Source organism: Gorilla gorilla, chromosome 2 (assembly GCF_029281585.2).
Source record: "Gorilla gorilla gorilla isolate KB3781 chromosome 2, NHGRI_mGorGor1-v2.1_pri, whole genome shotgun sequence".
Taxonomy (NCBI): Eukaryota; Metazoa; Chordata; class Mammalia; order Primates; family Hominidae; genus Gorilla; species Gorilla gorilla.
Window position 1 is genome coordinate 80,887,501 of NC_086017.1, and position 21,091 is coordinate 80,908,591.

Consider the following 21,091-nt stretch of genomic DNA (forward strand, 5'->3'; position numbering starts at 1 on the left):
TGGAGAGAAACAAATACCTGATTTAAAAAAACAAACAAACAAACAAAAAAACAAAAACCAGAATCATAAGGAGTGCCCTTTATGAAGACGGGTGTAAGAGAAAAAAATTAATGCTAACTTCAGTTGATTTTTATTCTTCTTCAAGACTATAATATAATTTTCTTATCTGTAATAGGCAGAATTCTACTGAAACACATATTAAATCTGAGGATTAATATATTATTTGGGGGAAATGTATATCACCATAAAAACGAGAATAGAATTACACAGTCAAGACACATCATGGATGGAAAACACATTTGGAAAGAATGTGACCCTGTTCATGCATCTCCAAAGACCCACCCTTGATAGGATTGAGTTTAAGTCTATCAAACACAATGTACCTCTTGTTTATCACCATATGGAAGAAGCGCATAAAAAGTAGATGTGAAGAGATTTAAAAAACCTTCCAAAAATAAAGCAAGAAAATCCAAAGCAGAAAAGGAAAAGTAGAGCGCTTCCTTTCTGTCTGTGAGAGACGGAGACCATTTCAACAGCTGATTCCAGCCTCGAAGTATACAGCACACATAAAATAAATACAGGTCACAAAAATTAACAAATCATCATAACTGTCTAATACATCCTGGGCTGGCTGCGGAAAAACAAGATCATTCTGGATTTATATCTGTAAGTATGGGATTTCCTGGACAGCTAATATCCACAAACAATCAAACACAGGAGGAACACGGGGGAAAAAGGCAGCATTATTTCAAATTTGAGCTGAGAGTCGTGATTTGTAAAGGGCTGAACAGGAACTGGAGTTGAAATTTGAAGCAAGGAAATTCTTGTACTAGGCACTGATGGACATTTCTCTGTTTCTCTTGGCTCCGTACAGGTTTTTAGGTCACTGGGTTTTGAACGTAATTCCAAATGAGAATCTCGCTAGTACAGAAACTTTGAAAATGACAACTAACTTAATCTCTCAATTTAAATAAAATAATAATAATAAAAAAAATCTAATGATACTTCACTCAAGAGTCAGAGCTTTTTATGAGACCTGTTGCCAATATTAGTGTCTTGGAATGATCTCATCTTTCATCCTGGCTAAATTCCAACACACAATTTCATTAACCCAGGTACCGCAGGTGATAAAACTCATTTTTCCCTAAAGAGACAGCTAAAAAGTACCAGTTATACATTTATGAAGTACCAGCAATCAAAATTATGGATTTTCTAAAAGGTTTTTAACTACTTTTATTGAAAGGAAAATCGCTGTCTCAGACTTTTGTGACACTATTGCTAATAATAAATTTTACCATTTAGACATGGCCATAATATGGTAGACAGTGTCAATAAAAGTATGGAGCAAAGATGATCCCTGTCTTTTAAGTAATGCCTTCTAATTACATGCCGGAAATGATCACATGAAATACCTAAGCTAACTAATGGCTCTTAAAATATAAGAACACTCAACAATGCATCTACAGTGATATAGATGTACCGCATGCACATATGCAGTTATATGTAGAATTAATTGCATAAGTAGACATTCAAAAAAATTTCCAATGTTTTCAAAGCCTACAAGAAAAATTTAAATTTAATTTGCATTTCTAACTAAAATCTGTTTGTTGAAAAAAAATGCGTTCAAATGTTATTTGCTTCCTTTTGAGCAAAGTGGTGGCACTGGGCCTGTTATCTTTGGCAAACTTGTCTAAACTTTTCTATCTAATATTCTATATATCACTAGAGGGCACTGTGGTATTTAGGCCACTTTGACCTCTTCGAGTACTAAGAAAGGTCTTGAACTCCTAAGCAATGTCAGAAAGGTTAAAAAAGACATTAAAAGGGGGAAAAATTTTTTTTTGCTAACACCCTATTTTAATTTTTCTAAAACCAATAAAAAATGCATGATAAGTAGAAAAGTCAAATTCATAAAAATATACAGCTCATTTTGCAATACTCAAAGACTTGTCACCTCAGATCTGATGGGGAAAATTTTCATCCTCATCTTCTTGAGATTTAAATTGTGAGGCTGGAATTTGATTTGCATACATCCACAATTATAGACAGCTATTCCCTCTACATGGCTGAAGTCTCCTGCACTAACTAGAGGTAATTTCACTGCAGAACATTCAGGCGTGCAAGCCGAGAGCCACAAATGGGTTTGAAACAATTTATGATATCCGGCCTCCTTCGACATGTATTAGCATATACCTGGTTTCTTTAACATACACTTTGTTTTTCCAAAACCACAAACATAGTTGCTGGAATTTCATGTGGAAGTGCTTAAGGGGCTGAAAGTTAACACCTTTGTGATCCATGCTGCCTCATGGTGGCTGTTAAACAAAAGCCTCTTTGTCGAGGCTTTCTTGAAATGTTTTCTTAACATGTTCCAAGTAGTTTTAGGCAGGGAACTAAAGTAAACAAGATGTTACCATGATAAAAACACTTGTGAAAACATTACAGAGCACACTTAGTAGTTTCTTTCACATAAAACTCTTCACAGTTTTGAAAAGTAAAATTCACAGAAAAAAATTTTAAAAAGCAAATTACCAATGAAATGTCCTCTACTGTCTACAGCCCTCGACCTTTCGGAAAGGGTCAAAGTTCCATTTCTGGGCATTTTCTTCAACATTTCGCTGTCTTCCATTACAGCACATATACAGTTTATTTTGGCTTTCATAAATTACATACATCTAACAAGCAAGGGAATTTTTGTTTTGTTTTGCATGAAGTTTTTCTCCCTGAGAAATCACCAACAGAAAAAAAATTCTTTTCAAATAGGATACTAAGCAAGGATACAAATGATACTTTTAGTAGATGTTATACAAGTGGTCACCTAAAAGAAAAACTAGGAGAAATGGAAACATTTTCCCCCAACCACATAAGAGTACCTGGTGTTTGTGAAACTATGGGCCTGCATTTGATTTTACATTCTAAGTTAAAAACAGGGAAATGTGGTCAGGATTTAACCTTCAAATCTACTCCTCATTTTGCCAATGCATTACATGAGCATTAAAAAAAGGGAGGGGGAGGAAAGGGAAGAATTACAAATCCACGTTTTTACTAGTAAAGATTGTGTCTTTCACCTGGTTTGAAAAGAAGAAAAAAGAAAGGACTCAAGTGGGGAGAAGATGGAAGAACGCCGATGAGCTTCACCTCTCTGGATGATACGGGACTTGTTTTTGTTTTTCTGTTATCGGAGGATGCCAAGCAATGCAGGGCTGGACGATTTCATTAGAGTTAGCAGGAGCACCTGCTGCTATCAGTTAGCACTAACAAATGCAACAGTCACATGATAACTCATGGTTGATAGATTAAAAAAAAAATCAACACTAAAACTGCAAGTTGTTTTCAGAAGAAACAGGGAAGTAAATGCATACAATAGACTGGGTATCTGCTGATTCTGATAAAGCGTCCCTCTGTTGGCGGTGAGGGAAAGACAACAGGATGGTTATTTGTACAGTATTTATCTTTGAAATCAAGGGCCCTGTGGTATACCTCACCTTGGGAACAAACGCTGCAGAATGATCACAGAAAAGTGTCAAATCTCTGGTTTTGATTTACCAACAGTTATGATATTTCTTCCTCAGGAGGGAAAAAAAAATATGCTTCAGTTTTAGACCTGTGAGTCCCCCCCACCTCTCTTTTTTATGAACCCCTCTCTCTGTTAACAGTGGCACAGTATTGACAGATGGGATTTTTATCCTGAAGAACCAAGCTTGGCCTCTGTAACAGTTACAGCTTATTAATCTGGAGCTGCAGAAGACCAGAAAGCTGTTACCTGGCAAAGTCACTTCCTCTCCCTTAGTCTGAACCCTAAAAACTGGGTGGAAGAACCCAAGATCAAGGAAGTACAGCAGCCATGGTTGGTCAATGAAATCATGGGGGGGGGGGGGGGGGGGCATGACACACATGGATATCTCCCCTCAAATATGACTAACTTGAGGGTTCTGTGAATCCAAGCTAACATAACCCTGGATAGCTATGTCCGGGGCCACAAAAGCATTCCTCAGCTAAAAATATGTTGGTGACACCAAAAATGGTACAGCAAACTGTGGTCCAAGGGACACAGCCATACTCGTTCCTTGTTCCTTACGCATGGTCAACGGCTGCTTTTGTACCCCAATGGCAGAGCTAAGTCGAGTTGCTGTGACAGAGACTGTATGGCCTGCAATGCTGAAAATATTTACTGTCTACCCCTTTATGGAAAAAATTTGCCATGCCCTCCCCTCTGTGTGGGACTTTTTACCAGAGGTTTCTGATTAAAACATTCTATTACAGAACAATTTCTTCTGATATATCAATGCTTTGCATAGTCACAACTTCTTTTCCTAGGTAGAAGGTTGGAAATTTTTGGATATTTAAAATTACCCATCCTTGAAAAATAAATACATCTAAGTAGGTTAAGAGGTTCTAACGCTTTTAAAGAGTGCCTAGTATGGGCTAGGCAGTTTATATGATGTACTTTTTATTTACTCATTCATTTATTTAATTTTTAGAGACAAGGTTTTGCTTTGCTACCTAGGCTACAGTACAGTGGCATTATCATAGCTCACTGCGGCCTCGAACTTCTGGGCCCAAGTGAGCCTCCCACCTTAGCTTCCCAATTAGCTAAGACTATGGGCACATGCCACAACACCCAGCTGAAGTTTTTTTTTTTTTTTTTTTTTTGGCAGAGATAGGGTCTTGCTATGTTGACCTGGCTGGTCTCAAACTCTTGGCCTCAAGAAATCCTTCCACCTTAGCCTCCAAATGCATTGGGATTACAGGGGTAAGCCACCTGTGTCTTGCCTGGTGTACCTTTTAATTCTAACAACCGTAAAAAGTGGTTAACATCCCAAATCACATGTGCTGATACTGAGGCTCAGATGACACGTGGCTAGTTCAAAGAACATATTAATAGTGTCCTCACTACCCAGTCAGCCTTTCTCCAAAACTTTCCTTACATCCACTGCCAAGCAGAAAGCAAACTGTCAATAAAAAGTGCTGCCTCTAACCAGGCTGTATAATGCAGCAGTTAAGAATAAGTCTTCTGAAGTCAGACTGCCTGGGTTTGGACCTTGACCCCACCTCTTATTAGCTGTGTGACCTTGGGTAAATCATTTAACCTCTCTGGGCATTAGTTTCCTTAACTCTATGCTGGGAATACTACTACGATACTAGCATAAACTGTTTGTGAGGATTAAATGAGTTAATATATGTGAAGCATTTCGGCACTATGCCTGTTTTAAGGTTCAGTACTATTTAATTATAAACTATTACTAGGGGAGTGTAAAATCAAGGGAACAGAAAATAGGTGAAAAAAAATCTATGAAGTAACACTTAAATCAAGGTCAAAGCAATGTTACCTTTATTAACTAAGAATACCAAGGAGAATTCAAGCAACACTGCTGTCAATTTGCCTAAACCATAAGAAATCCCTTCTAAAAAGAAAGGGACAACTGAAGAGAAGCGTAGACTAGAGAATTTTGGGTCCACTGAAGCAAATGAAGATGCTTTCAGGATCTATGAATCCAGCAATCTGAGCAAAGTACTTGAAGCATCACTCTCTGATGACAATAAGCTCCCCCCCCCCACCCCAGTGACATCATTCAAAGAAGCCAGGTGGTTTTTATTTGAACCACAGAAGTTTGCTAGCTTCTTTCAGTTCGGTTCAATGGAAAACAAAGTTGGTTTCATCAAAGCCAATTTGATTTCCCTTTAGACTGAACAGAGAAGTGGGAGATGTGAATCTACAAGAAGACTAACTTATTTTCCACTGCACTAAGCAAGATCCTGATACCTGAAGACAACTCTGAATTTCCAAGAGTTAAAATCATGCTGTAGAGGAAAACTGAAATCCTGAATTTGTTACATATGACCAGTCAATGCATAACTCAGGAAAGCATCTAGGGGAGTTTCTTCTTACTCAGCATTTGCTCTCCTTTGCTACTTTACAATATTCATTTTTACATTCTTGAACCAACTTTCTCATCTGGGGACCCCCATGTGGTTCACGTGGGGTGAACATCTCCCTCTGTTCTGGAGGCGGCATGCAATGCAAGCCAGGGCACATCATGGTGATTGGCTCAAAGCTAGAACACATGACTCAATCTGGGCCAATGACAGTCTGCCTATGGCTTTTTCTGGGGCTACATGGAAAGAGATACTCTGTGGGATTAATAAACCTGTCCTCTTCAGTTCCACTTGGAAAGAGCCCCCAAATGAAGACAACATAGAAAAACAGAGCTAATGGACAATCAATACTCCAACAGCCTTGGTTAAACATCAGGATCTAGCCATGCTTGAAGCCAGCTGTACCACTGGACTTCCTAGCAATAGGGGCCAATTATCATCCCTCATTTATTTATTTATTTTTTTCGCTTCAGCCAATTTAAGTTGGGTTTCTGTAACTTACAAACAAAAGTTGTCTTACAAGTATAAGTCAATAAATAAGTACCAGGAAATAACCAAGCAACAGTTGCAGGTTGATAGTGGGCATTCCAATTCCACTGAGCAAACAGGAACTGAGAACATGTTGTGTCATGTGCAAAACCACAATAAATAATTGATAGGTGGTTTCCTATACAAGTGCCAGACTTCTAATATCTTTAGAAGAGAAATGGGCTCTTTTATAGGAATTGAGTCTAGGCCCCAATTCTAATGATCTTTATTTTCTTTAATATGAAAATTATTCTCTCTCCTTTTTGGGATAATCTTCTAATAAATATAACCTAATTGTCAGCTCACATAACAAATGAACCTATGATTTGAGGATTTTTTACGGTAGGCATAAGTTAGCCATTAACAAAATGTTTAAAATGGGTCTAGAAACTGTCATTTCCCTTTCTGACTCTAAAACTGATATATGTCCCCGAGCTTATGGATAGCAATTTTATAGTTCTAGAGACTTTATAACAATAAATCATATTTACAGATGTTTATCAGCCATTCTATAGATGGAAGAAATCGGTACCAAGATATTTATCAAACCTAGCACTGGTGTAGAAGAAAAAAATCATAATTTAAAAGTGGCTCTGCCAAGTTCTTTTTCTCTCATTATATAAATATGATTAGGCAAATGATCAGGAAAGAACAAAACTAAGATTCTATAGTGAGTGATTTCTAAACAAAACAAAACCGAATATCACTAATCTGAATAATAATAATTGTAAAGGGCTGTTGCTTAATTTAAAATAAAGCATTGCTGATCTTGATTGTTCATATTTAGAAGCAATTTTGGACATCTCTTTTAAAATATTTTTAAGTACTTAAGTTTTCAATGACTACATAATGCTCTCAGAGTATAATACTGAGGCAAGAAAGCTATGAAATAGATTCACAGGCTTCCATTCATTAACCAAAAATTTATATTCACCAAAACTGCTTGCAGGTAACACAAGGTATCTCTCTAAGGATGGCTTTATTACAATATTTGTATCAGGTCCATAAAGATAGATACAGAGACTGTTCTAACAATATAAAGACCACATAAAACTGGAGACCTGCACATAAATCAGCTCACCTCTGTTTCCCTGGGGCTTGAATGAGAGAGAAAAGCTAGAAGGAGATGGTCCCCAACATCCAATTTGTAAACCATCACGCACCCAGATGTATACATGGGCATATGTTATACATGTGCATATGTTATAGGTATACATGTGCATATGTTTGATTACATGTCTATAATATCATGTAAGATTATATTCAATTCATAGGTTAATGATTCAGTGATATTATGAATATATTTATATGATACAAAAATGCAGGGCAGTTTGGTCTAAATTTTATTTTTAACTGACAAGGTAACACAAGTAAGGAATAGCATAGAAGCATTTCACTTCAGCTATGAGATTAATATTATTTCCTTACAGAGATGCTTTATAGGTGTTATAGCTTCAAATGGGCCAACCCAGGTGTTAGTCATACTTTAACAGTAGAAATCGTTACTCCACTTTCCCTATAAGGACAAGAACCTGAACAAAAGTCAATACCAATATAGAAAGTTAAGAATCAAATTGGTAGCCTTCCTCGGCATCTGCTTTCTACATTTATAAAGTCAATTGTATAACAAAGACTGGGTCCAATCACCAAGCTGCAATTGGCCAGTAATTGTCACCAATTTTATAAAAATAAAGTGCATATGCAATTGCTTCAAAGAGAATAAAATACCTAGGAACCCAACTTGCAAGGGAAGTGAAGGACCTCTTCAAGGAGAACTACAAACCACTGCTCAGTGAAATAAAAGAGGATACAAACAAATGGAAGAACATTCCACGCTCACGGATAGGAAGAATCAGTATCGTGAAAATGGCCACACTGCCCAAGGTAATTTATAGATTCAACGCCATCGCCATCAAGCTACCAATGACTTTCTTCATAGAATTGGAAAAAACTACTTTAAAGTTCATATGGAACCAAAAAAGAGCCCACATTGCCAAGATAATCCTAAGCAAAAAGAACAAAGCTGGAGGCATCACACTACCTGACTTCAAACTATACTACAAGGCTACAGTAACCAAAACAGCATGGTACTGGTACTAAAACAGAGATATAGACCAATGGAACAGAGCAGAGCCCTCAGAAATAATACCACACATCTACAACCACCTGATCTTTGACAAACCTGACAAAAACAAGAAATGGGGAAAGGATTCCCTATTTAATAAATGGTGCTGGGAAAACTGGCTAGCCATATGGAGAAAGCTGAAACTGGATCCCTTCCTTACACCTTATACAAAAATTAATTCAAGATGGATTAAAGACTTAAATGTTAGACCTAAAAACCATAAAATCCCTAGAAAAAGAAAACCTAGGCAATACCATTCGGGGCATAGGCATGGGCAAGGACTTCATGACTAAAACAGCAAAAGCAATGGCAACAAAAGCCAAAATTGACAAATGGGATCTAATAAAACTAAAGAGCTTCTGCACAGCAAAAGAAACTACCATCAGAGTGAACAGGCAACCTACAAAATGGGAGAAAACTTTTGCAATCTACTCATCTGACAAAGGGCTAATCTACAAAGAACTTAAATTTACAAGAAAAAAATCCAACAACCCCATCAAAAAGTGGGCGAAGGATATGAACAGACACTTCTCAAAAGAAGACATCTATGCAGCCAACAGACACATGAAAAAATGCTCATCATCACTGGCCATCAGAGAAACGCAAATCAAAACCACAATGAGATACCATCATCTCACACCAGTTAGAATGGCGATCATTAAAAAGTCGGGAAACAACAGGTGCTGGAGAGGATGTGGAGAAATAGGAACATTTTTACAGTGCTGGTGGGAGTGTAAACTAGTACAACCATTGTGGAAGAAAGTGTGGCGATTCCTCAAGGATCTAAAACTAGAAATACCATTTGACCCAGCCATCCCATTACTGGGTATATACCCAAAGGTTTATAATTCATGCTGCTATAAAGACACATGCACATGTATGTTTATTGCGGCACTATTCACAATAGTAATACTTGGAACCAACCCAAATGTCCATCAATGATAGACTGGATTACGAAAATGTGGCACATATACACCATGGAATACTATGCAGCCATAAAAAAGGATGAGTTCATGTCCTCTGTAGGGACACAGATGAAGCTGGAAACCATAATTCTGAGCAAACTATCGCAAGGACAGAAAACCAAACACCCCATGTTCTCACACATAGGCGGGAATTGAACGATGAGAACACTTGGACACAGGGTGGGGAACATCACACATCGGGGCCTGTCGTGGGGTGGGGGGAGGGGGGAGGGGACAGCATTAGGAGATATACCTAATGTAAATGAGGAATGGGTGCAGCACACCCACATGGCACATGTATACATATGTAACAAACCTGCATGTTGTGCACACGTACCCTAGAACTTAAAGTATAATTTAAAAAAAAAAAAAGAAGATGACACCTCCAACAACAACAACAAAAATATAGTGTATATGTCATTGATTTGATATGTAAGGACATGAATAAAAGTAAACGCTAAAAAACTGCAAGTTTAATACTGGAATCATTTTTTTTAATCCTTGTCACTCTGAAAAATGGGTAAATATGGGCTCTTACTAAGACTTACGCCTTTGAATGTAAGCCTTTTTCTCATTGTAGTACAACCCTCAATAGATTTTGTAACTATTCCTATGACAGTGCACTAGGCCTTGTGATTTAGAGTCCACTCTCAAAGGGGTGAGGTGAAACTCTCCATCAAAAAGGCATTTTATGAGCAAAGCATGAACGGTGGGAGGTGTTGGCTATGTAAAAGAAGAAAACAAAATAAAATCATTCTTACTTTAGAAATGATTGGAAATCTTCGCACACTGCTTCACAGCCTGGCCACTTGCATACACCATGTCCATAGAGAGGATGGCTATGGGGGTGCTCCTCATGGGACAAACTGAAAGAAAACACACAGAAGACCAGAGAATGAGTTTGCTGCCAAGAACCATTCCACCAGACGAGGATAAAAAAGGCAGGAGGAGCCCACATGGCCAAATGTGGACAAGACAAATCTGTGATTTCCCCCATCCCATGTAATTGACTAATTAATTCTGCATTGTTGCCTAAAAGCAAGAGTTAAATTGTACCTAAATGTATTTAGTCAAATGTTAGAAATGTACATCTATGTATGAAAAAGTGTTTGACAGGCTTTTGTTAGATGCAAAGCTCTTTACTCAGACTGCGAAGGAGTCTTTAAAAAGCTGGAACTTACTTAATCTACATAATGAAAATTATAAAATCTGTACTTGATTTTGAGATTCTCTTGCTACATCTACAAGGAATATTATCCATTTTCTCCTCTTCCCTTCCCCCAGAAACTGCTTTCATATAATCACATATTTTTTCCCAAGTTAATTTTATCCAGCAAAGAGGAGCACAATTAAATAATTTAGAATAATACCAAAATAATTTAGGAAGACAAATGTATCCAAGCAGATGATTTTTTTTTTTAAAAAAAAGCTAATAATGACAAGAAGATTATATTCCTAAAATTCCTAACACCAAGAGTGAGAGCAAATTTGGCATGAACACGAAGGGGTTAATCCTCCAGTGGGGTTCCAATCAATACGTAATGATTTGGCCACACGGATCCAAGTCATGGGATGCTTTGATCCGCACCATGTGGTGCTCGGGGAAGAGTATCTGTTGCACTCACCGATGAACCATATTCTCAAATATTTTCTCTATTATATTTCTGCATCCAGACTTCTTTCAGACAAATTATTTTTACAGTTGTTTCCATAACCTTAAATTCCATCAGATAGAAATGTAAAACTAACATTCAGAGCTCTGTTTCGTACTCAAGTGCATTCCCTTCCCGGGAAGGGCTATTTTGCAACTTACTCGACTGTCTCTGCCTGACTTTGAACTTCAAGCACAATGAATGATGATTACAAGAACACACACACACACACGCATGCACACACACAAGAGGCCTGTATTTCATTTCATATTGCCATCAGGATGTATATTCATGTATTTTATCAATTTACATTCATAGAGCATATGTACACAAATGCCACTTGTCCCTGACTTATAACACAACCCACAGTAAGTGTATTATGAACACAAACCAAGGAGCATAAAAAGTAAACACACAGACACACAGAACTACACCTGATCAAAGATCATTACGTCTCCTTATGACTTTTGAATAATTTTGCTGGAAATCTAATATAATTTAAAGATAGTAACAAGCTATTTTGCCCTACCACAGAAAATAGGTCTTAGAATAAAAAAAAAAGAAAAAGAAAAAAAGGTAGAAAAACAACTTGTAAAAATACAGAAAGGTGCCCCTCATACAAGAAAGGAATAAAACAAGGGAACTCAAGTAGCTATAGTGAGATTTATGAAGCCAAACAATAAAAGGATATTCTCTAAGCAGTTAACAGGGTAAAATTGCATTGGACTCAAGGAAAGAATTACTACCTATTTGTGTTCATCTTCAGATCTGTGAATGATTAAAATAGATATGCAAAAATAGAATTTTAAAAATTTACTAACAGTATTACAAATGAAAGAATACTTCAACAGTAGTAGAATTCTCAGATATTCTAAGAGGGAAGAAAATAATTTAAAAAGAAAACTTTTAATCCACAGCTTAAAAAGAAAAGAATAATATTCCAACTTTAATAATTATTTTCTTTAGCAATTTTATTAAGATTTAACTATTCTTTTAACTTTAAAAGAGTAATATATTGTTGTTGTAGAAAACTTGAAAATCCTGAAAAAAAAAAAAAACCTACCCTCAAATACATACACACTTGATAAGGCACGAGTATTTATATCATTCTTTTATATTTAACATAGTTTTGTAAATACTTTCTCATGTTCTCAACTCATCTTCAAGAACCTTATTTACTGATGGGTAATAGTCCATCACGTATCATCTTAACTCTAGTTATATGCCAAAATTTAACCATTCCTCTATTTTGGACATTGAGTTTCTCTTCATGTTTGTTATATTTGTAGATAATGTTAGAAATAAAATTTACCAGCTTAAACATCCCAATATTATCACAACTGACTGCTACCAGAAGATACATTCAGAGAAATAGAATCACTCAATTAATGAGTACCAAAATTTAACACTGTGAATATTCTATCAAGTTGCTCTTGAAAAATGCTACATGCCGAGCACATTCTTAGCCAGTATACATATTTCGTGTGATTTTTTCAATTTGGAAACCAGGAACCTGAACTAGTTAGGATGAAAAATTAATATTACTAGTTAAGAACTGTAAATGGTTAAATGGCTGTGCTTCCTGGGTTAAGCTAGGAGTGTTCTGAAAATAATAATATGAGAGAAAATAATAATATGCATTCACTAGCAGGGTTTTGGACTCGAAATGTGTAGAATTTAACACGATGTTTGCTGTTCCCCTTCCTGTTTGTAGTTAACTGACTTGTGAAGGATCCAAGATCTGAATAAAACTATTCACATCTAAGAATTTACTTTTAGTTCAACTTGTTATCACTACACTTCAAAGGACAGATAACGACTCACTAGGGCCTTAGAAGGCAACCAGTTATAACTGAAGTCTAAAGAAACTCATACTCGTCACACACGGGTACAATTACACATTCAGAAGACTGCTTGTGAATTTGTCTCTTAGTTAAAAAAATTTCTTTATTATGAAAAGATTACATGCTCTTGTTTTCACAAGTTCACATATTAAACTGCAGTGGTTCCCGAAGGAAGTGCACCCCCACACCCCAACCTAGGCATCATTTACCATTCGGGTTTATATTGCATTTCTAACACATTATTATTTTAAAAAATGGAAACACCCTGTACACACTGTTGTCATTTGCTTTTCATATTTAATATATAACTGGATACTTTTAAATACACAATTGTCTGAAATAAAGTGTTTGGCTTTGGAAGGAGAGAGAACAAGCTGGCAGAGGTGCCTCGATATTTTGGAAAGATACCTAAGAAACTGGAACAACTGTTGCCTCTGGGGAGGGGTACAGGGAGTCAGGAGTAGCAGGGAAACTCAGTTTTCACCATACTTCTTATATCTTTTGAAGTTTTAAATTTGCACATTGTAGGAACTGTTGCTGTGCAATTGTTAATTTTTTTGCACACATATGTGTGTTTGCATATATGTATGCAGTAGAAAAAGCATCAAGTGCTATGCAGGACTTGATTTCCAGTCTGCTGAGTGCTCTAACAGTGGCACAATGAATACCACACACCCGCTGCATGTGTGGCTGGGTCTCGCTTCTAGCTTCGCAGTCGTTCTGTATGAAGCATCATTGGACAACACCAGCTGCACCTCTGAATGGGAGCTTTTCTGTTTTCTCAAAAAAGTGGAACAAGCATTTATATTCTTACTGCCTTTTGGGTCGTGCCAAAAAAGACAAGAAGGGAAATAAAAATGAGGAAAATAATGTTTTTATCTTGAATTAATTTAGAGCTACATTTACAGGATGAAACATGGTGGGAAAAGGATGATTTGGGCATCTGATGGTAAAATAAAGCACTGAGCCTAATCATTTAGATAAATTATTCAAGGGTAAACTCACCAACGTGTAAAGTATCATTTCTGAAAAGCTGTCAGGGTCAGTGATGAAAATAGATGCATTTTCTTTTTAAAAGATTTAAACATGTTTGTCAAAATTAGACTTCTAAAACTTTAGGGTCAATTGTTTAATAAGGTGTATTTTACCACAAACTCCCAGGTTGAATATTCCTAGGGGCAGGGATCACTTTTTCAGCTCCATATACTCAGTACCTCCAACAGAACATGGGTTTGAGTTCGGGGGCGGTGGCTCACGCCTGTAATTCCAGCACTTTGGGAGGCCGCAGTGTGTGGATCATTTAAGGTGAGGAGTTTGAGACCTGCCTGGCCAACATGGTGAAACCCTGTCTCTACTAAAAAATACAAAAATTAGTCAGGTGTGGTGGTGGGCACCTGTAATCCCAGCTACTCAGGAGTCTGAGGCAGGAGAATCGCTTGAACCTGGGAGGCAGAGGTTGCAGTGAGCCCGATTGCACCACTGCACTCCAGCCTGGGCGACAGATGACAGAGCGAGACACAGTCCCCCCTCCAAAAAACAAAACAAACAAAACAAAACAAAACAAAACAAAAAAACATGGGCTTGATAAATGTTAGGTGGATTTATGAATGAACAGACAGTAAATATATTGTTCTATTTCATTTCTGTGTGGCTATACATTCAACTGGTGTTTGCCTTTTTAAAAATGTCTTGTAGGTAAAGACCAGAATTATGCAAAGCTACATGAGAAACTATCGTTATGACACTTTCTATTATTTAATTTTATTCTGAATATATAAAACACAGATAGTATGCATTTGAGAAAAGCCAGTTAATTTAAATTTCTCTTGATAATCCTTGATATGTAAAAATTAAATATAATTTTAACACAAAAATAGTGATAGCATTTCAGATTAGAAAGAACCAACTTGCATGAAAAGTATAATTACATATAAATATGTAATAATTTCTGACATTAAATGATACCAAATCCAGTATATATTCAGTAGGATATAAGAGTGTCATTTTCAATGACAGTTAAGTAGGATATTTTGTTCTATTTATTTTTTTCTCCATCAAAGTATACCACCCAAGGTCTTCACTTCAACACTGACCTTAGTTTTTGAGACAATTTTATATAATGGTTATGGTTCCTTATGACATTTCATGGTTACATTCCCAAGGTCACTACTTAACCAAAGCTTCAAACTGGAATTACTAAATCCACCTGCTAAATAAGGACAACTTCTCAACTCTGCTGTCTGCAGTCTTTAGTGATCCTTACACTGTTAGTCCTGTAAGCTAATTTCCCCTGTGGTAACTAAGAGGGAAGAATTTCTGAAGGAGATGAAGCAAAGAGTGACCCTGCTATCTGCCAAGCCATTTCCTGCCAACTGAAATGCCAGTTTTCCCTTCACCTGAAGGCAGATTCCGAGCTTTTCCTGTGCACTGACCCAAGTTCTCATCTGTCTTTTAAGTATCCCCTTAATTTTTCTTCCCTTTTCCAAATCTGCCTCTTTCCAAATTTGCCTTGTTTTCCTCCTCTCCAAATTTCCGATTCATCTGCAGCAAAAGGCTACACACATCTGTGCCCATTACGGTTTATGCCTCCCCACAAACACCAAAAAAAGGAAATCCTGCCTAAATTATAAACTGTATTTTATTTCACTGGCATGTTATTTGATAAATTAAATTACAGAAGACTATGTTGGTTGTTCTCCACTCACTCAAAATTGTGGAAATACATTTTTCAAGTTTTACTGAGTTATAGTTTACATATCATACAATTCACTCATTTAAAGTGCATAATTCATTATTCACGGAGTTGTGTAACCATCATCACCAACTAATTTTGGAACATTTTTATCATCCCTCAAAAGAAATCCTGTACCCATTAGCAGTCATTCCCCATTTCCTCCCAACTCCCAGCCCTTGCCAATCCCTAATCTTTCTGTCTCTAGAGGTGTGTCTATTTTGGACATTTCACATCAAGGGAATCATACAGTATATGTTCTTTTATGCCTGGCTTCTTTCACTTCCCATAATCCTTGGAGTTTCATTCGTTTACACTGTAGCATTTACTAGTACTTTATTCCTTTTTGTAGCTGAATAGTATTCCATTGTACATACATAGCACATTTATCCATTCATCTGTTGATGAACATTTGGGCTATTTCCACATTTTGGCTATTGCGAGTAGTGCTGGTATGAAGGTGTATGTACATGTACTCTAAGTATCTGTTTTCAATTTTAGGGGATATCTACCTAGAAGTTGAATTGCTGGGTCCTATGGTAACTCTACGGTTGACATTTGGAGGAACTTTGAGGCCGCTTTCCAAAGCACTTTATATTCTCACCAGCACTGTGTGAGGGTTCTAATTTCTCCATGTCCTTGCCAATACTTGTTACGTATCTTTATTCCAGCCATCCTCACTGCTAGGAAACGGTACCTTACTGTGCTTTTGATTGAATTTCCCTAATGATTAATGAGGCTGCACATATTTTCATGTGCTTACTGCTATGTGTGTATCTTCTATAGCAAAATGTCTATTACGAGCCTTTGCCTATTTTTTAATTGGGCTGTTTTTTGCAAATATTTACTCCTGTTTTGTGGGTTGTCTTTTTACTCTCTTTACGGTGTGCTTTAAAGCACAAACATTTTGAATTCTGATGAGGTCCAATTTATATATTTTTTCTTTGGCTCCTTCTGTTTTTGGTGTTACATCTCAGAAACCATTGCCTAAACGCAAGGTAACAAAGAGTTACTTCTAGCTTTGCTTTAAAGAACTTTATAGCTTTAGTTTTCACATTTAAGCCTATGGTCTGTTTTAAGTTAATTTTTGCATATGATATGAGTCAGGGGTCCAAGTTCATTTTTTTTAATGTTGTCCCAGCACCACTTGATAAAAACACTACTGTATCCCCAATGAATGGTTTGATAAAAGTATCAAACCATTACTTTTGTCAAAATGAACGTAAATGTAAGCGTTGGCATTTTTTAAATTTCACTTTTCTTAGATTTCTTTTCCCCCAACATACTGCTCATGTTTTCAAAAGAATTTATAGTTAAAATTATATAACAACTTTTGAAATTACATTAAGCTACAAAATAACTTTTGAGGTTTGACGGGTAGGGGGAGAGATAGGTTTTTAATAAAAATAAAACCATAGCAGCTGAACTTTTTGAAGAATAAGTGCCTAAGGGCAACTTTGTTTCCCAGATCCTGTTGATCCTTTGTGTACTGAAAAACCTTTGCAGAATGTGCTATGTGGCTTTCTCTGCTTAACATGTAAATGGAGTGTAACTGTTCCTTTTACTGAGGGCCAGCACTATTTCTCTATAGGAATGGTTGGGAGCACAGTGTTGGGAGGCCTCATTTGTCATGATAGCTCTGCTTGTAACCAGGAATCCTGTGAGTCCTTTCACTGCTCTGCCCTCCAATTCCCTCATTTGAAAACTGAAGAGAATCACACAAGAGCTCCTCCCAGTGGTAAAACCTCCACCAAACTTCCACCAAGGATATGCAGACGGCATAGGGAACAGGCACCAATGGCACATCCTGGTATTGACAAGATGAATAAGGAGTAGGTGCTGAATGGATATCCGTTAAAGGAATGAATGAAGCCCCTCAGGAAGGAGTATCGGTGTCTTCATCATGGCTGTGGAGCAGGGGGCTGGTTGCTATTCCCCTCTCACTCATCCCTGACCCACAGCAAATACACAAACCAAAAAGCACTATGCATCCCCTTTCCCACCTCCTTTGACTTAAAAGCTGTTCTGCCTCCCTCCCTTCCCCCACTGGCCACCTTCTTCATTCCCACCATTTAGGACTTTCATCCGTCCAGCCAACATTTATGAACTCCGACCCTGAGACAGGCACCGAGCATACTCATCAGTAAGGCCGTTTTGTTGACAAAAGACTTCCATGTCTCTCTTTGTCTGTTATCCTTCCAAATTATTTGGTTTCATGTCCATGTGCACATCTTTATGTCAACCTAACAACACTGTAAGCCACAGAATCCTCCTTTTTCAGGTCCATCCCAGCCTGTGATTTTTGTCTGCACGGTAAGAGACTGCTTATTCCCAGCAAAAACATTACATTAAATCAGACACCTTGGGTTTCTAGAAAGCTGTTCTCTTCATACACAATTTTAGCCCTATCTACTAATAAAGAGTGTCTTAAGCTACACTTATGATACAATGGCAAGCATCGATGGAAGCCACTACTATTTTAAAGCTTTCAGATTTATTTGCTGATTCTTCAATGACAGCTTATACAAAATGATCCTACTTTCCCTTTTCTCTCTTCACTTTTTAGTTCTTATCACATTTCCCTGCCTGTGACTCTGTTATCATAGCTTACTTTCAATGAGATTGTACCGAACCATATCACGTACTTCTTAGGTTTGAAGATGGGAATATGAATTTGATCTGAGAATATTCTAGTGATGAGGTCCTATCTGAAAATATAATCAGACTTCTGATTTGTAATTACTAAATTTACAAAAACTAATTGCTATCAAATATTTGTGAAATATTTGATCATTAACTCGAATGAAACATGCTCAGTCACACAAAATGATACCAAACTAGACGAGCTGGCCTTGAAACTTGATCGCAACGACCTTTTCTAAGAAGAGCAAGGTAGATTCACAATCTCAAAGAGATGATTCCTTAAATATTTAGCATCATTTTCCACTTTACAGTTTATTCTTCTGGCGTTTTTCATACTGTTGTATATCCCCTCGAAATCAGCTGGAAATCAGCTGGAAAAGAAATCACAATCTCTTGCAGAAAACAGAACGACAGGTAAAGTTTCTTCACGTTCCATACTGTAGCATCGGGGGAAAAGGTCTTACACCTGCCCAAAGATGAGCAGATGAGACGTGGGAACAGGAGAAACGACGATGCAAGTGCCGCATGCGTTTCCCTGGCAGCTTTGTAAAAATGACCTTTCTCCTTCAACTGTCACTGAAAACACTTTGAGAAGCAGATGGGCTTCTTATTTCACACCGAAGAGTTGGGAGACAACTTAGACACTGCATTTCTAGCACACTGCCTTAATTTTCACTTCTCACTCACTGCAGAAAAACACCACCCTACATGTTTATTAATCAGTTTTCCAAAAGTAAGTTGACAATGGGTCCTGTAATCCTCCCACAAAGAGAAGGGTGTTTTATTAAAGCCTATTAAAGGGCCTACCCTAGAGTGAATAAGGATGGGAGTTCTCTACAAACTGTAACAAACACACGCTTCTCTCTTTCTCTCTCACGCAGGGAATCCTTGACTCTCCCTCCCCAGAACGCTCATCATCTCAATTTTCTGCTGCTTTTCAAATCATGTTTAATTAGAGGATTTCACATTCCCATGTGATATGATATTCATGAGTAAAACTTGCAATTGGAGTGACTGTGAATTAGTCTATTAAGTGCCAGATTTGTGATTTTAAACAATGATGGAGATTATTGTTATTATCTGCTCTCAATATTGTGCTCTGAGATGTGAGGACTACCTTAACTAACTTTACATCTGAAATACAAGCTATTAACCATTTATGTCCAGACTTAGTTTTTGTTCCCCTTCTTTCTTGATTTGCAAATTATGCTGGGAGAAATAAGAGAGTTATTTTTCTATAGTGGTCCTCAGAGCATGGCCCATGGCCAGTGGCGTGCTGCGTGGGTTTGCATGGTATACCCTCACTTCCATAGTTCTGGACTTATATTCATCTGCGTTGGATAAAGTTTTTACGAGTACATCAGAAACATGATTTCTCAGTAGTTACTTTTTACACAACCTATTTAAACGAGACAATTTATGAGCAATATGAAGTAGATAGTAGTAATAAGTATATGCAGACAAGCCAAAAATGGAGAATGGCAGGAGAATGACTCAAAGAATGCTGACTGGGCCCTAAGGGACTGTAAAAACTGTGTCTGGGGAAAAGGGCATACAACCTTCCTTTCCCATTGCTATTCCTAGAGTAGTGCTTCTCAAACTTTATTACAGATATAAATCCGATTTGGTGGTTCTGGGTGGGGGGGTGGCACACGACTATGCATGTGGAGTAAGCCCCCAGAGCTGCTGGGCCATGGACCATAACATGAGTACCAAGGATCTTGGGTGTTCCCTGATCTGTATCTGACCTAAAAATGTCTATGCTTAAAGAAATAGTCACAAGGATGCCCTCTTTATAACAAGATGGATGGACATAGATAAATATGTAAGGGGGTGGCACTGGGCAACCTCACCAAGTAATAGTTGCAAACTCACAGAAATGCTTGCTGGCTCAAAATTATTTAAAAATTAATGCAAGGCTGTATTTCTTTTTTGTTTTTTAAACATAACAAAACAGGTAAGGCTGAAGGAAGTTAGCACAGGGAAAAGGTCACTTTCTGTTTCTGTTTAACAAACACCAATTTTACATCAGCACAGATCTGTTGGGTGATATGGTCAGTGATTAATGTTTACCAGATAATACACTGATCAAGAATATTCCAGAGTAAACTACTGAATCAATGAGTTTGAAAACTTCACGGTCCCCAAACTCTAGGTCTGCTTTAAGTATCTTCTAAGCCTGGTTCATATCCCTGAGGATGTATGTGAGGAAAAGCAGAGTCACAAATCAACTTTTTAGGAAGGTTAAGTGACGGTCTTGAATTTTTCTAAGAAATTAGGGTATACCAGGAAGGCAGGGTTTCCATGCACTTGGCACAGTACCATATTCAGTCAAGGTCCCTTCCCTCTGAAAAATCAGAAAAACCTATGAAAACACACCAACTCATAATATGCACACACTCAATGGGGTCCACACAATGTCAAATGGAGCAAGAAAGCATACTTTGAAGATTTGCAGATGTATCTTAATTTGTAATGGACTAAAATATATCTAGTGTCTCCAACTTCTGATTTCACAGATATCATTTCTTAGAATGAGGCTCATTTTATTTAAGAAATGACTTGATTTAAAGAAAATAATACAAATAATCACATAAGCAGACAGGGCAAACTTCACAACAATGGGGCGCATATTCAAACGACTCAAGTTTGGAAAAGCAAAAGCTCATAAAGTAGTCCTTGAGGATCCAGTCTGTAGCTGGGTTAACTTCGCAGGTTGACACTGA

At 37.3% G+C, this 21,091-nt stretch overlaps 1 protein-coding gene across 41 annotated transcripts in view; it reads right to left on the reverse strand.

Moving 5' to 3' along the window:
* Window positions 1-21,091, reverse strand: part of FOXP1 (forkhead box P1) — a 630,459-nt gene that overhangs the window by 50,343 nt on the left and 559,025 nt on the right. For all 41 annotated transcript variants that reach the window (XM_004035886.5, XM_019023994.4, XM_063703907.1 and 38 more), the window contains one exon: window positions 10,257-10,361. In XM_004035886.5, coding sequence (XP_004035934.1) covers window positions 10,257-10,361 — 105 coding nt within the window. The remainder of the gene's footprint in view (window positions 1-10,256; window positions 10,362-21,091) is intronic.